Source organism: Aspergillus ibericus (assembly GCF_003184845.1).
Source record: "Aspergillus ibericus CBS 121593 unplaced genomic scaffold BO80scaffold_64, whole genome shotgun sequence".
Lineage (NCBI taxonomy): Eukaryota > Fungi > Ascomycota > Eurotiomycetes > Eurotiales > Aspergillaceae > Aspergillus > Aspergillus ibericus.
In genome coordinates this window covers 39520-55532 of record NW_020292162.1, presented here as the reverse complement: position 1 = coordinate 55532, position 16013 = coordinate 39520, and the positions used below count along the sequence as shown (strand labels likewise).

Here is a 16013-nt window from a genome sequence, read left to right as displayed (position 1 = left end):
AAAGATGCCGGCGAATGCAAAGTGGGAGTGCTATTATAACTAGGCTACCTACTTGTGACTGTCATGTCGCTGTATCATTGTTTGTAGTTGGGAGAGAATAATAAGATTGTCGGGCGCGCCTTGACGCTGGAATAATTATTCATTGTTTTCGTCTTAAGGAGCATGCTGACTATAACCCCGGGCTAACCAAAGTTTACTTGATATAAAATGGGCTGTCACCATGTCTTCTATGCTGGATAGTCATGAACTTCGCCATTTTTTTTTGTTCACTGAGATCGTTCATGAACCATTGAATCTTGATATAATAATAGAGTGAAAAGGTGAATAATAAGTCGAGGAATCGGGCGAAGAGTCCAACCGATAAACATAATCTTTTAATTATTAGATTTTTTCAATGATAGAAACGGTATTTAATAATAATTCTAAATTAGTTTGATTACTATCTACTTCTATTTCTTTATAATCTTTAAGAGGTGGCATCTTCCTTAAATAATCGAAAAGGAAGAATCAGAATATGATAAGATCTACTTATTAAAGTAGAAGATCTATTAACTAAGTAAAGAACTGGCTACTAAATATTTAGGATTCTACTAATAATAATAAAGATAGTCTATATCTATGAAATAGACTGATTCTTTAAAGATCAGTAGTCTAACACTAAGGAATATTACCTTATAAAAAACAGGGAGGTTCGGAACTGCTACCAATGATCTTATGATCTCTATGACCACTCTAGCATGTCACTCCAAGGACCTTGATCCCAATATCTAGGCCATTCTTAAACTATCCTATCACAAACTGATCCTTGAAAGATCAGTAGTCTAACACTAAGGCATATCACCTTGTAGAAAATAGGGAGGTTCGGAACTACTACTGATGATCTTTTGATCTCTATGACTACCCTAGTACGTCACCCCAAGGACCTTGATCCCGATAGCTAGGCTATTCTTAAGCTATCCTATCACATCTTAGTATAGTGAATAGTCTGGATTAGAGTCATTCTTGAGAGAGAATATTCCATATCCCTTTCGTACGCGACAAATTCAGCGCTTATGATAACCCTTTGCTTGGTAACATCTGAAACACTAGGTTACGTTCCATCACTCTATCCAGACCATCAAAGAAATACCCAGGGCTGGAATCTGTATTCACTTCTATCATAAATTGTGTATATTTCAGGCAGCATTGGTGCGAGCACCCGAGGCAAAATAATATATTGACAATGGCAATTCAATCTGTAGCTTCATACTCTAAAAAGAGTCGCTTATCTTCCTATTGATGCAAGGTTTCTCCCGGTGATGTTGTACTACTCCGACACCTACAGGTGAAATACCACTGATTCATGTCTAGTTTACAGGCTCAATGCCCGTGGCCCATCTCTTGCCGAATTGCCTTCTCACCCCATAGAAGCCCAACCCTATGCCCCAAACGGCAACGAGCACAACAGCCTGCAAAGGCGCAAAGATGGCCCCCCGTGTGACTACAAATCCACTGACGACCGCAAACAAGATAGGGGCGAAGATGAACGGCTTATACGGCCGAAGAAGCTCTGGCTCACGAGCGCGGAGGATGATCGCACCGATCATCGTCAGGAAGAAGAAGGTATACTCGGCCAAACCATTGAAGGTGACCAGGGCGCGGAAGTTCCCGAAGAAAATGAAGATCATGGTGCAAGCGGTGTTGAAGAGGATGGCATTGACGGGGGCATCCGCTGTCGATGGCGACTGGCCGGATACCGATCCAATCCGACCGAGGAATCCGGGCAGCCAGTTTGAATTGGCTGCTGCGACGACCATGCGGCTGGCCACGAAGGAGCAGCCTAGTAAGGAGCCTGCGACAACGAGGCAGATGAGGACTGCCGCTGCGAGGCCGAAGACAGGGCCCAGGAGGTGATTGAACAATGTCTGCGACCGAGTTAGCATCCCAACATCGCACCTATGCGGGGGAAAACTCACCACAGCTACACTGTCAGTCGTGGACACGACTCTCCATGGCAGAAGGATATAGTACGCGACATTCACTGCGATGAAACTGAGGATGACGACCGGAATGGCGGTGTTGATGGTAAGTGGTAGTTGACGCGCCGGGGCAGACAGTTCCGCGCTGATATAGATTGCCTGTGTTCACATGCCATTAGTCGATGCATCCAAACTCAAGATGACACCCATTGCATACCTTATCCCACCCAGAGTAGGCCCATAAGGCACCATAGAGAGCCGCCGAACAATGGCCGAGCATCTCCCAGCCATTGAGGTTGCTCCACTCGATCTCGCGTCCATCTGGCCCGACCGTGTTCCGCGACCCGAACCAAGATCGCCTCAGCCAGTCTGACGACCCTGGCTCAGTGACTTGATTCCAGCCGGCGAGGTGGGATACGACGACCCCCAAGCCTGCCAGTACGATTGCCAGGATAGCCACGAACTTGGTCATGACAAAGAATTTGTTGAGACGAGTGGTGAACTGCGTACTCACTGAATTTGCCATGCCAATCAATAGGAGCACCAGCATGGACAGCAGCTTGTGGGACATTTGGTCAGATTGATCCGTGACCCCGATGGCCGAGTAGATGCTCTCGACAAACACGATACTGGCGATCGCCAGCGAGGCCGGCACGATGGCAATGACCCAGGTCCATGCGGCCAGAAATCCGAATACATCCCCATAGATGTACTGGAGATACGGTTGGACGCCTCCTGAAGTAGTATTGATTAGCCAGGTGCGGAGAATGAAGGAGATCATTGCATACGGGACCTTCTCCGGGGATCGCCGTGCCCAGTTCGGCCAGGGTGGCGGCGCCGGTCCAGGCTAAGATGCCTCCCACCAGCCAGACCACGAGGGCCACCCCGGGTGACGGGACATTGGTGTCAATGGCCCCTGGGGAGGTAAAGATTCCGCTCCCGATCACGATGCTGATAATGATGCCGAATGCCTCGGCCGTGCCTAGATTCCGCTTGAAGGACTGTCGGGTGGGTGGCAGCGCGCCATGGGTAGCACCGTACTCGGGCAAAGGGGGCTCTCTGAGGAGGGGAGTGTTGCCTTCATCGTCAGCCGTCATGATGGTAGGTGTGACTCCGTAGGTGAGAAATAGGAACCATCCTGGTCGCGGGCGCCACGGACTTGGAGGCCGATTTGCGCGGCGGGGTTGCCGATCACGCCATGCCTTCAACTCCACTCATCCGGAACATTTCGGCCTCCTTAGCCTCTTAGGGGGGCGTTCAGCGGTTCCGCTTGGCGGCCATTGTGGCCAAGGCCGATCCCCCGGGGTGCCTGAGCTTACCCTCAAGAGTCTGTTTGGTGCCAAGCTCGCATCATCACGGATATGTCTACATCCATCCTGATTTCCGTATCTACTGCTGCTTAAAGCGCTTCCATACTCCTATCCTGCGTTCAGAGGTGGTTGTTGTAGCTGATATTGGTCAAGTTTAGGGCACAGCCGGTGACATCCGGTATCGGAGCGGAGACATACCCGCCTGGCTCCGGGGCTTCGGGGCCCATGCCATCAAGGCAACAGTTTGAACATGCATCCCAACCGTTTAATCAACTTGGCCTTGTGGTCTATGTGTCTGACGGGGAAGAAGGACGACCATGGAGCATTGTGCGACCGTGCTGATGGATGCTGTCCCTGAGGATGACATGCCACCCGTTGTGGCTGCCCCGGTTCAGTGCGGCCTTGACCAAAATCGAGCACATCTCTTGCACCATTTCACCACCTTCCACAAATGACACCAGCATTGCTCGTTTGATGGCGTGCCGAACCCCTTCTTTGCAGTACCGCTGCGAAACCCACTCCCTGTCCCCTCCGTGCTTCCTACTCTGGTATAAGTTCGCCGTCTGACGGCGCATCTAGCCGGTTGGCACCGTCGAGGACTGGCAACAAGTCAGGCTAGGAACGGCGCAGGAACCGGGGCTCCGTGATCCGTGGCTTATGACGCCACCCGCCCTGCTCATCGTGTCATTGGAAGGACTGGCACTGTAACCGCCCCTTTCTTGGACCCTGACAGATGGCCTTGCACGGACGCTGTTGAAACGGATATCATTCTCACCCACCCTTTGTAAAGATGGCTGACACTACCTACCGGCAATCTGAATTCGATACTCCGTACCGAGAGACACACTGATCTGGCACACATCCATAACAGGTGGCCGAGCAGCCTGCGGTAGAATCGAGTCAACGGAACCAAAATCACGCAAACGAGCATGACCCCACTCTCTTCACTGTCCGGTGGAGGGGATGGATGCCGCGGCTATCAGTCCCGTACCTGCACGGCAGTCAGCGGAAACGATTCAGGCACATTTCCGCAGCTATCGCAAGCCCATCCATCGGCGTCTGCCAACCCTGAGCTGTGGGTTACTCACCCCCTTCTGTAGACAGCTTCACTTGGTGGCCTACCTGCTACTGTACCATGTATTTGCCCATGGTATATGCGGAATGATCTCTGGAGGATCGTACAAGCAATTCTGCAGTACCTCCCATGGCCATAGCTCCGATTCATTAGCTCCAATCAACCCCTCACGGGTAAATTAATGCAGGGCCGGTGAGGAACGCGCGATTCGGTCCAGCCAGTCCATGTGTTTTGCGATTTGTATCCCCGAAGACGTGCTCCTCCCAGGCCAGAAATAACCTGTCGGAGATCAACTGACGGCCGGCAGTGGATGTAACCCTCGGCCTACTAGTCCGGATCTCCATTTGATTGTATATGAAAGTCCATCGGAGTCCGATGCATCTTCACATCCCACACTGACATGTCGCCATTTACAACACGTTCATCGCGGTAACAGCGCACTTGCATGCTGATGGTGTTCATCGGGGGAAGATATGAGGAAAAATGATGCCATTCACAGTCGCATCGTGGTGAGGAGAATACCAGGCGAGAACTGTCCTATAAGTATCGCCTGGATATCGCTGTTCAGTCGATTCTTTCTTCATCAGCCAACACTGTTCTCTCCAGCTTCCCAACTCTCCAGTTCCTCACTCTTCCCAACTCTTTCGGCCTCCTTGCCAATCCACTCCCCCACCAGCCACGATGAAGTTCACCGCTGCCCTCGCTGCTGCCGTCCTCGCCGGCGTTGCCACTGCTGCCCCCGAGCGTGGCCTGGAAGCCCGCCTCAAGGCTCGCGCCTCCACCAAGAGCTCTCGCCCCCTGCAGTCGGTCGACCGCCCCTCGACCGTCAAGAACCAGACCAACGTCGAGTACAGCTCCAACTGGTCCGGTGCCGTCCTGGTCGAGCCCCCGTCCGCCGCCGCCACCTACACTGCCGTGACCGGTACCTTCACCGTCCCCGAGCCCACCGGCTCGGGCTCCGGCAGCCAGGCCGCCTCCGCCTGGGTCGGCATCGACGGTGACACCTACGGCAACGCCATCCTCCAGACCGGGGTGGACTTCACCATCGAGGACGGCGAGGTCTCCTTCGACGCCTGGTATGAGTGGTACCCCGACTACGCCTACGACTTCAGCGGCATCGACATCTCCGCCGGCGATGAGATCGTCGCCATTGTCGAGTCCTACTCCTCCACCAGCGGCATTGCCATCATCGAGAACAAGAGCACCGGCCAGAAGGTCAGCAAGACGCTGTCCTCCAGCTCCAACCTCGGTGGCCAGAACGCCGAGTGGATCGTTGAGGGTGAGTAGTGGGATTTCCCTTCCGGACGCTTGGGATATGGGCTAACTCCAGACTAGACTTCGAGGAGGGTGGTTCTCTCGTCAACCTGGTCGACTTCGGCACCGTCACCTTCACGGGTGCCGTTGCGGCCGTGGCTGGCGGCAGCACTGTCGGTCTTGAGGACGCCACCATCATTGAGATCGAGGACGAGTCCGGCCAGGTTGTGACCGATGTCACCATTGACAGCGACTCCTCCGTCACCATCACCTACGTCTAAGCGTGGGGATGAGGTCCCTCCCTGCCGGGCCGGGTGCCAATGCCCCGAGTCCCCGCAGTCGGAAGAGATGATGGGAATTGTGAATGAACGGAGTCTTCCTGTTGGCCAACCAGGGGGGCGACGATGAGAGTACATAGCAGACGTCTGATTTGTTTATAGTGATGATTTGTTGCTGATTTGATCCTTGAGTGTTGAATTTGAGTCATTCGTTTCTTTTACTTTGTTCTTTTAGTTTCGACAGGCCGTAGAAATATGTAGACCATCTGGGAGATTTCAAGGGCAGTACTACCTGTACGAACTCGGTACGACTTCAAGTGTCACGGGCGTGTACCTCAGCCACCCGCATAAGCATCTAGTGTAACTCTGAGCTGCATTATACCTCATTATACGTCCAAATTACAATATCAACATGCCAATAACCATAATCACTCAGTCAATACCAACACGAACCGACTATTACGATTACCCCTAGGGACGACTCCCACCGCCAAGGTATGCCCTCAATCCACATAGCAGGCACCGGAGACCTGGGTCTGCGGAGGACCAACATCCACCGTCTGGGCACCACTGACGGTGGTGACACTGTGGTCAATACCGTTAAAGGTGCAGTGCACGCCATTAGTTCCGGAGATGATGTGGGAAATGCTCAACGGGTTGGCTGCATCGCTACATTAGTTTTATTCATACAGAGGACAAGGGGGCACGTACTGATGGAGGTGCTGGCTCCATTGGTAGGGAAGGTTTGCTGGAACTGCGCATTGGCGGCGCCCTCAAAGGTGATCACCACTTGACCCGGGTGGTCTGGGTAGCCTCGGGCCGTGGAGCCCCAGTGGCAGGAACCCTGGACTTGAGTCTGCGGAGGGCCAACATCGACCTGGCCCACGCCGGTCACGGTGGTCACGCTGTGATCGATGCCGTTGAAGGTGCAGACGGTGCCTTTTGTGCCGTCGTAGATCTGGGAGATACTCAGAGGGTTGGCTAGGAAGGTTAGCAATGATGTGGGGAGGGTATAGGGGATGGGGGACTGACTGATCTTGACCGTGGATCCGTCAATGGGAAAGTCCTGGGTAAATTGGGCCCCCGCGGCGCCGATAAAGGTGATCTGCGCATTGCCATGGCCGCGGCCAATGTTGAGGCCCAACACCGAAGTGGAGAGAAGGGTAGGGAGCAAAGCAAGCTTCATCTTGGAGACTGGGTACTGGATCGGATTTGAGCTGATTGGATGGTGTTGTAGTATCGTTGTCTGTAAACTGGGATGGGAGATGAAGAGAGGGAGGTGCGAGGCTACTTATAGACTGAAAACACAGCCAGGCCAGCAGTTGACCCATGATGGGCTCGCCCAGCCATGACATCGTCGATTGGCTCCTCCGCGATATACGAGCAATGCCATCGAGTGCGCTGACCAGTGCCATGGAAGCGGTCGTCAGGCGATCTATTCTGGGTCAACGCTGACCGGATTGTGACGTGAGATGGAGAAATCCCGACGGCCCTCTGGCTGTAGGCCTGGCGGTGGTACGGAGACTAGGATATTAGAGTTACTTCTCTGGAACTTGGCCAGTGGGATGTAGGCGACTTTGCTGGCACGGCGTCCGTAAACCCCTCACGGTTTGAAGCTTAGCCACGATGGAGGCCTGGCTGAACGAGAACCATTCCTCGTCGTGCTAGGAGATCCATGGGTTGTTGCAACATACACTGGATGCTGTCGGCAAAAACCGTCCTTGCTGAGCCCCATGGCCGGAGAGGGTTAGCCGTTTGATAGAGACGATGGGAAAAACCTCCGGTCCCACGTGACGTCATGTCGCGATGGATCTCTCCTATGTAGCTGTCAACTGGGGGTCAGAGTGCTCTGGACGAGCCCCGGCCAAGACCCATCACGAATCCACCTGGGAGCCTCGATGGAGGGGATCCCCATCGTCCCCAGGCGACCCCGGCAGTTGGGGCAAGCGGCTGTGATCTCCGCCCGGGGAATTCGGTCGTGTCCTGCCGTGGTCCGTCCAATCAACGGGCATCCAGAACACGGCCACCCCCCCCTCGTATTGCCCGCCAGGCGTCCCCCGTCGTGACTGGATGAGAAAATAGGTGCTCGACTGGTTCAGTACCTCTCCTCGACCGGTCCAACGGGGGGAGCTAGCCTACCCCGATGCTTTGGCCATGAAGACGGTGGCAGCAAAGGGTGGGGGTAAGTATTCTCCTACCCAGCGGGGGACACTGGTTGGCCAGATCGACATCAAATTCCCCGCGGTCGGATGCGGCTTGGAAAATCTTAATTCGATCCACGCAGCCATCGGATCGGTCGCGAATCTTAGCTGGGGTGCCGGGTTATTTTTAGAACCAGGCTGGTGCAGTCGGGTCCGGGAGCACAAGGTTTTGACACCCCGCTGGATGAAGTGGCGAGGTGACAGGTGGGCACGGACACATGTCTTGAATCAGACTCTCGCCCAGTGGATTGGAAACCTTCTTGTGATTACCGCATTTCCATCTGGCCAAATGCATGGGGGTTTGGGCGCAGGGCGACCAGTGACTGGAAGGGAATCACGTAGTGCTGCCCATTGCTTGCCTGTGCGCCGATGGATGGAGCATGGGTGCTGCAACGTGATGGTTGGAGTTTTCTGAACTGCATAAACGGAGGATTCAAACCCGAATTACGTAAAGTAGATACTACTCCTACTCCCACTACTATTACTACGAGGGTGGCATACTTCCATTGTTGGAGTGGCAGCGGCCCTATGGGTTGCGACCGTTATATGTAATCGTGTCCCGGGAGCACGAATACTATCATTTCGGAGTGGACGACAAAAGGGGCTCAGGGCCTCACTCATGCACATCCAAACCCGACTTGAGTGCTCGGATGCATAGTGTCTCGGATAAAACTGGTACTAAAGGGCCTGTTGGATCAACAGTCACGAGTCGTGGTGGACGTGCCGATGTATCTCCCGCATCTCTACGGTCGCAAATCAGACTCACCATGCGGCCATGGAACAATTCACCGGCAACGCTGAAACATACCCAATGAGCATGACTGAGGGAGTGATCCCGGGGTGGGATGCAATGCAATCGGCGGTCTCACCTACTCGACATATTCGATGGTGGACCGGAAGCTTTCTCCTGGCCAACACATGAAACCAGTCACTGACTACTTGTATGAGCAAGCAATTGTTGTGCTCTCCGGAATGTGGCACAGGAAATAAACCGACTACGCGACGCGTCTGCGCTCGGCATGGGGGATCTGATGTGACGGGAAGGCCAAGAGCTTGAGACACGAGTCTGGCGTCCTCTACTCGCTCCTATACAGGGTCACTCGAGCAAAGTCAGACCTGCTGCTCGCCTTACATGACGATCTCAGTGACAGATGTCCAAGGAGCAACAACCCGACCGCAGATACAGGCGCAACCTGAAATAGAATCGACTGGCGAAACAAGAATCTTGGAAATTGGGTAACATGGAGTGGAACGGGGTATTACTATACATCTAACCTATTCATACATTCATGAGTCATTGATTCATCATCGCACATTCTGCATCACACCCGGTTGAATCTTCTCCAAGATCTGGCTCAACTCCTCCCACACCCTCTGCTGCGTCTTTCTGCCATCGTCACTCGTCACAAAGCTCGACAATTCATGCGGAGCCAGCTCCCCATTCGACATGTACTGCCCATGACTCTCTCGCCCGGCCGCCGCTGCCGCTACCAACGTTCTTCCTCCCACCTCCAGCGTCCGCCCCAACAGGTGCAAGACCCCCCGGACGAGGGCCGTATCCATCTCGCGCGACAATTGTGACCGGCAGAGCCCGGGGTTCAAACAGTTCACCACCACCTGGTCCCCGGCTACCCGGTCGGCCAGCGCCCGTGCCAGCAATACATCCAACAGCTTCGACGCATGATACCGCTCCCCCATTGTCCCGTAGTAATGGTCCGGGTCATCGAGTGCCTCAAAGATTCCGACGCCTTTCTCCTCTGGCGCTCGACGCTCCGGAAACCGCGCAAAGGCATGAACCTCGCTCGCGACAATGGACACAACCGGCCGTTGTTCTGGTTCTTGTGGTCCCGGCTGCTTCCTGCTCAACTCCCCCGTCGCCCGCAACTTCGGCAACAATAATACTGCCAGCAAGAAGGTGGAAATCACATTCACCGTGATGGTGCGTTCATGGGCCTCGGCGGTTGAATACTGGTACGTAGCCAGACCCGCGTTGCAGAGGACCACATCCAGGCGGTCTAGAGTGGAGGTTGCGCGCGCGGCGAAGGCGCGCACCGAGTCGTAAGACGCGAGGTCCAGGGGCCATACCTCGATGGCTTGGGGGTCGAGGTGGGCATGGGCGCTCAGGAGGGCGTCGCGGGCAGCGGCACCCGCTTCCGTATTGCGGACTGCGAGGATGAGCTTGCTGACCGGACCGGTCGCGATATGATGTGCTGCCGCGAGACCCAGGCCAGTGTTGGCGCCGGTGATGATGACGGTGCGGTGGTTGAAGGGCGTCGGGGTGGAGGGGAGGGCGGGGGTGACGAACAGTTGGTTATAGAGTACCCTGAGCATTTTGTCGGTTGATGAGACTGTAGTTGTCGGTGATGGATGATTGTGACGCAGACGATGGCTCGTTGTATATATAGTAGTTGAATCTATGGCCAACCCTGGTATTGCCGGGCGGACATATCGGGTTCTGGGATTCAGATTCGGTGATAAGACGGGCTTCGGATTCTGCAACCCCACGCGCTAGCCTCGTATTCCCCCCGTAGGGTCGGACTTGGTAGTCAGAGCCGGAGGCGACGTAGATCTAGGCAACAGAGATGCGTAATTGATAATACCAGATGTAGCCGGTCGCTTCAACCATAGTCTGTGGCTGGGTGGCCTATGTGATTCATTGCTGGTTAAAGTATCGGGCCAGCGGGTATGGCGGGAAGATTGGATACACCATTTTCCCTGCACCTCCCATTTACTCACACTCAAAGCACCGAAGTAGCTTTCTCATTGCCTGCTGTGAGAGGGATACCTTTAGCAGCTGACATTTTCGAGTGATTTGGGGGACGGGAAAGGGGAAAGGGCGGCCCGAGAATCTTCAGCTCTCGATATACAATGCGATTCCTCTGCCTGATCCCGACCATTCCAGCGTAGTCCTTGACAACTTCCACTCATCGTCGTCCTGATCCGGATATACCCTCGGGGGTCGGGCATAAGCCCGGTAAAAGGCATCATAGCTCTCGTTGGTGGCAAGGTCATCATACAAGGGTGCCATCGAGCTCATCTCTGCAAACATCCACCCTAGCACCGGTGCTCTGGACCCCTCGATCTCCTCAAAGAATATGAGTTCACTGTCGTCTGGCACGTAAACATCTTCTGGGTCCTGATATTCGTCAATCTCTTTGTGAATCTCTCCATCTGCCCAATCCGGGCGATGCCAGCCCTTGTACTTCTCCAGGGTCCAATCCTTATCCCAGGACGATAATGGGCGCTTGGTGTTCCCGTCGCGCATGGCGTGCCTCGGTAAATCTCTGCAGACAGTACTCGTCCACCATCAGGCAGGCTATATAGGGGGGTGTCTTGGCCTTTTTCATTCGCAAAGCCCCGGTGCCGTCTCTCTCCTCGGTCGTGTCCGCGACCCATTGCACGAACCGTTCTCGGATCGTTTTTTTGCAAGCACCGTCCAACGAAGTATCCTTAACGACGGGGCAATACAAGTGAGAAAACAGTTTCTTTCCTTGTTTGATGATTTCTAGGGCTCGATAGTTTTCCTGGTAGAGACTTTGCCGGTAGAGATTCCAAAGACCTTCATTCCCATACGTTGTCCGAAAAATGGGAAGGCCCCAAGAGGTGTAGTTGTGGAAGGTGAGGGTGATGGGGGATCTGTGGCACAGGCCCCTCGTAAGACATTTCTTCCGGGGTAAAGTTGGGTTGGAGAGATTGGCGTTGAACCGGGATCGATATTTGGTCCGACTTGGTCGTGCATGGCCTCGAGTTGAGGAGGGAGATCAAGGAGTGCCGTGGGCATCGATAATGGGGACGCAGAATTGTGTGGAACGAACCGCGAGATGATGGAAGACGCATTTTCCTACTGAGTCTGGCGCTTGAGGAGCGGATGTGTCTTGCCTTATATTAACAGACGGAATGTGAACAGGGATCCTCGGGTTCCACCAGACCTCTGTCGGACTGCCGTCGGCATTCGTTGGTCCGGGAGGAACCCCTGTTGCCGTGGAACCATCCTGAACCTGGGCGAGGATATGAAGCCAATTTTACAATTGTGCCCATTGACTGTGACAGGCTACCCAAAGGCTGGCGATTCTTCGAGAAGCAGGAATAATTAATGTACTACACACTCTTATAGCGACTCGCCTTGAAATGGCTTCTTCTCATCCAGTATAAGCGAATGGCTCATACGTGGAACACGATTTGAGGAGCCCCTAAAGTGGCTCATATAACGCCTTGATGAAACCGCTTCCCGTCCAGGAATCCATTGTCTGGATGTAGAATGTTGGGAGCGGTGCAAGAACTTTCCCATGAGCTCAGTGGTGGATCCCCGCCAATTGCCCTCTCGGTAAGCGGGAAGCAGGCATTGCAGAATTATCATCGGACTTGCGACTTGGGCGCGTGCGTCATATTATCAAGCATATGGTAGAAAGCTTATCGAGACCTTGCGCCAGATGGTGGCACAGTCTCCCTTGTTGACGATTTGGGGACACTTGCCCGACATCCAATGCTCTGGTGAGTTTGCCACGGTCGGACCTACTCTGCTTAGAGATGGAATGCTACTTCTGCGGCGGAGATTCCCACTAAAAAGGTGCCAACCATATTATCATGTTTACAGCCGCTGGAGTCCACTCACTGTATGGCCAGGTCAAACGCGAGATCCGGCACAGCGAACCTCATATGGTCTTCCGAAACTACGACACAACGTCGTTGCGCTGGACTATCCTTCGTGCGCTTACCCATGCGGGATACCGGGTATCACAGGCACCATGATGTGGTCTGATTTATACGCCATGAAGCTTCGCACCATGCCATGAAGTGTCCGGTATCTGATGGTGGGCAAGGCAGCCACGCACTCATCTAGCGCGTGCAAGCAGTGAGAATTTGGTCCCCTGACCGGAACTGAATGGTCAAGCCCTACTCTATACCCCCCTGGTTCAATAATGAGGGGACAGTCATGCAGAAAGTCATGCGGACCGATCAACTACGCACATGCCCCCTCAACAGCCGTGCCGTGCCGACACGATGTCCGACCCACGGTTCTAATTGGTCCGATATGATAGGGCTCGTCTCGTGGCCGTCCGGGTCAACTGCCGACATGCTTCTTGTCAGCCAGTCCCCGCTCCTCGTGCCTCTCCTCCGTTCCTGACAGCGGGTGGCATATGGATCCTGCCCTGAAGATGCTCTTCCCGAGAACCGTCATCCCCTCGGGCAAACAGCGGATGCGCGACGGATCACCGGTCGGGGTAGGCTTCCCCCGTTGAGCAGGTTCAGGAAATTTCATCATCATTCCTGGTTTTCTCCGGGCTGGTGCAGCGTTTGCGGGGATTGAGGGCACCTATAAGTATGACCGCAATGGCCGGTCCAGCTGGCTCATCACACGCAGTTCCCTTTGAGCAAGGCCGGCGTCAGTATGCCCTCCATCTGCCAAGTGTCCACCTTCCTCGCCCTCGCGGGCCTGGCAGCGGCCGCCCCGCGCAAGCAGGGCAAGCCCACTCTTCACAAGCGGGAGGCGCTGCCGGAGTATGCCATCACCTACGCACCCCTGTCCTACCTCTACAGCGGCGAGAAGTGGTGGCCGTCCGATATCACGGTTCACCTGGCCAACGTCGAGCCCGAAGTGAATTACACCGCCACCGGGGCCAACGATTCAGTGACCCTGGACACCCTTGACTCCTTGGCGTCGGATGTCTATCTCACAGCCTCTGACGGCCCGATTCTGGACCCCTCGAAGAGCACCCCGGCGTGGCTCGCATCCGACTATGGAATTCCCGACAGCGATGGCCTCAGCGCCGCCCCGGGACTGATCATTGCCGCCGAGAAGAATAGTACCACGACCGACGTGTTCTACTTCTACTTCTACTCCTACAACTACGGTGGAGAGTGAGGCCTCCTATTCCCTATTCGGATGCCACGAACAGAGCCTTTGCTAACAGAGCTTTTTCCTACAGGGTCCTGGACATCCACTTTGACGACCACGTTGGAGACTGGGAGCACGTCATGGTGCGTATTGCCAACTTAGCTGCATATGCCCTCCAGTGCTAACCAGAGTCACCGGTGCACCATCAGATCCGGTTCGTCGACGAAGAGCCATACGCCATCTACTGCTCTCAGCACAGCGCGGGGTCGGCCTACTACTGGGACGTGGTGGACTTCTCGGGCGACCGCCCCCTCACCTACATTGCCTACGGTGGACACGCTAACTATGTCACGGCGGGCACTCAGGACTACACCATCGCGTTGGGCATTGTGAGTGACACTACCGACGCGGGCTACCTGTGGGACATGACCCTCAACTACCGCGGCTATTGGTATGATGTGGACACGGAGGAGTTCAGTATCGCCGGGGGCGCGGGCACCGGCGCCACCGAGGAGGGCACTGAAACCGCCGACTGGCTCAGCTGGCTGGGCTACTGGGGTGACGAGGAGTACCCCGATGGGCTCCTCAATGACATTGAGACTGGCCAGTATTGCATCGTGGGCGAGTGCCACTACACCAGCGGCCCCACCGGGCCCGTGGATAAGAACCTTGGTCGGACGACTGTGTGCCAAAAGGAAGATAACTGTACCATTTTTGACAGCATTGATGATCTGACGCACCAGTCCTAGGCTGAAAGCTGTTGTCGGGTCGAAATAGCTGTATAGGAAGGGGGGGGGGGGGGGGGGGAGGGAGCCCTTTTCCGACTGGAACCGGCCAATCCCAACCCTACGGGACGGACTTCTGCTTTTCTATAGCCATGGCTGGGAAAGGGATAGCGGTAGCAGCTATGACATGTTCTACTGAGCCTTGGAAAATCACGCAGTTTGATGAAATATATTTCTTGGCATCGGTGGGATGCACCCAAGATAGACGGGCCCAGACTAGAAGCATCCAGAAATCCCAACGGAATAGCGGTATAACAAGGAGTTGTACATCAGTTTAGGAGAGACAACAGGCGCCGAATCGCTCCGAGCCCCTGATTCAGTTTATTCTGGCCACTTGCATTGCCAAGCCTGGGTCACACCAGCTCCAGTAATCCTCGAGCTGCCCCCACATGTCAAGGTGCCATGATGGACAGAGGTCGACCCAAGCATCCAGCATAGCTGCGGGGCCCATGGCCCACTTGCCAGGCCATGCCCGTTTGGCCGAGGCAGGTGGTCCAAGGAGGTCTCCAGCTAGTTTCCCGACTGGGGTGCCTGCTCCGGACTCCAGCCTCCTTGCATGCATCCGCTGCCCCTGACTAGATCCCCTCGGGACGATCACAGAGGCCTACAAGGCCAGAGGCGATTCCCACCAAATCACTTAAAGTTTGCACGTCACATGCCATCCATGCAAGATGCCAAAAACGGGGCGCCGCAACATTCCTGGCCGGCGGACTGTCATGTAGGTCACAGTGGGCGGAACCCTAGATGCATACACCTGACAGTCTTCCTTTCTTCGTCAAGTGGCTTGCGGGCATGTTTTAATGCCAGTCTGGCTGTATCTCAGCCCTTCAATCAACCTTTTCCCTTCACTCAACCAGCCAAAGGGAAGGGGTAGGCTAGTCCAGCAGACATACGCAGTGGGGGGTGATGATGGGTCCTGCAATGACAAGGGAGGATCGACCAGGAGCTCAACAGAATCCGAACACTGACATTCCCGAGGTCTCTCAAACATACATATACCCACACTCCGCAAACCTTAAGCATGGTGCCAGATTGAGATGAACTTCGCCGGTAATGATGTGCGCAAGTGGACTATTCCAGAAGAAAGATGATGGTCGTTTCCTAATCCAGAGCGTAGCTGCATGATATATACAGAGACGGAGGCTGGATGAAGGCCCCAAGTGGAAGGGGCAGGCGATCCACTAGCCTGCCGACAGATACGAGTCCTCAAGCGATCATCCTGTCAGCTCCACGAGTGTATCGCATACATTGTCCAGTTCTGGGGGCGATAGACACATTCCCGAGACCGCCAGTACACAGCTATCTTGAGAGGTAGC

At 54.6% G+C, this 16013-nt stretch overlaps 5 protein-coding genes across 5 annotated transcripts; 2 read left to right on the top strand and 3 right to left on the bottom strand.

Moving 5' to 3' along the window:
- Nucleotides 1-1158: 1158 nt before the first annotated feature.
- On the bottom strand, nucleotides 1159-3055 carry BO80DRAFT_497355 (amino acid transporter; the record flags this gene model as incomplete). The annotated part of the gene is made up of 4 exons (XM_025724072.1): nucleotides 1159-1904; nucleotides 1956-2117; nucleotides 2176-2693; nucleotides 2752-3055. 4 exons carry the CDS (start codon nucleotides 3053-3055, stop codon nucleotides 1347-1349), a joined length of 1542 nt encoding a protein of 513 aa, XP_025570288.1. The 3' UTR covers nucleotides 1159-1346.
- Nucleotides 3056-4628: 1573 nt separating this feature from the next.
- Nucleotides 4629-5878, top strand: BO80DRAFT_505777 (A4/G1 family peptidase; the record flags this gene model as incomplete). The annotated part of the gene is made up of 2 exons (XM_025724509.1): nucleotides 4629-5622; nucleotides 5679-5878. The coding sequence occupies exons 1-2, from the start codon at nucleotides 5025-5027 to the stop codon at nucleotides 5876-5878; spliced, it is 798 nt and encodes a 265-aa protein (XP_025570287.1). The 5' UTR covers nucleotides 4629-5024.
- Nucleotides 5879-6378: 500 nt separating this feature from the next.
- Nucleotides 6379-7061, bottom strand: BO80DRAFT_367574 (uncharacterized protein; the record flags this gene model as incomplete). The annotated part of the gene is made up of 3 exons (XM_025716295.1): nucleotides 6379-6536; nucleotides 6587-6856; nucleotides 6908-7061. 3 exons carry the CDS (start codon nucleotides 7059-7061, stop codon nucleotides 6379-6381), a joined length of 582 nt encoding a protein of 193 aa, XP_025570286.1.
- Nucleotides 7062-9057: 1996 nt separating this feature from the next.
- Nucleotides 9058-10667, bottom strand: BO80DRAFT_244772 (short-chain dehydrogenase/reductase). Its single transcript, XM_025714582.1, has one exon. The coding sequence runs from the start codon at nucleotides 10405-10407 to the stop codon at nucleotides 9382-9384; it is 1026 nt and encodes a 341-aa protein (XP_025570285.1). The 5' UTR covers nucleotides 10408-10667; the 3' UTR covers nucleotides 9058-9381.
- A 2438-nt stretch (nucleotides 10668-13105) lies between these two features.
- On the top strand, nucleotides 13106-14680 carry BO80DRAFT_429461 (uncharacterized protein). Its single transcript, XM_025720467.1, has 3 exons — nucleotides 13106-13935; nucleotides 14004-14055; nucleotides 14122-14680. Exons 1-3 carry the CDS (start codon nucleotides 13466-13468, stop codon nucleotides 14659-14661), a joined length of 1062 nt encoding a protein of 353 aa, XP_025570284.1. The 5' UTR covers nucleotides 13106-13465; the 3' UTR covers nucleotides 14662-14680.
- Nucleotides 14681-16013: the final 1333 nt, after the last annotated feature.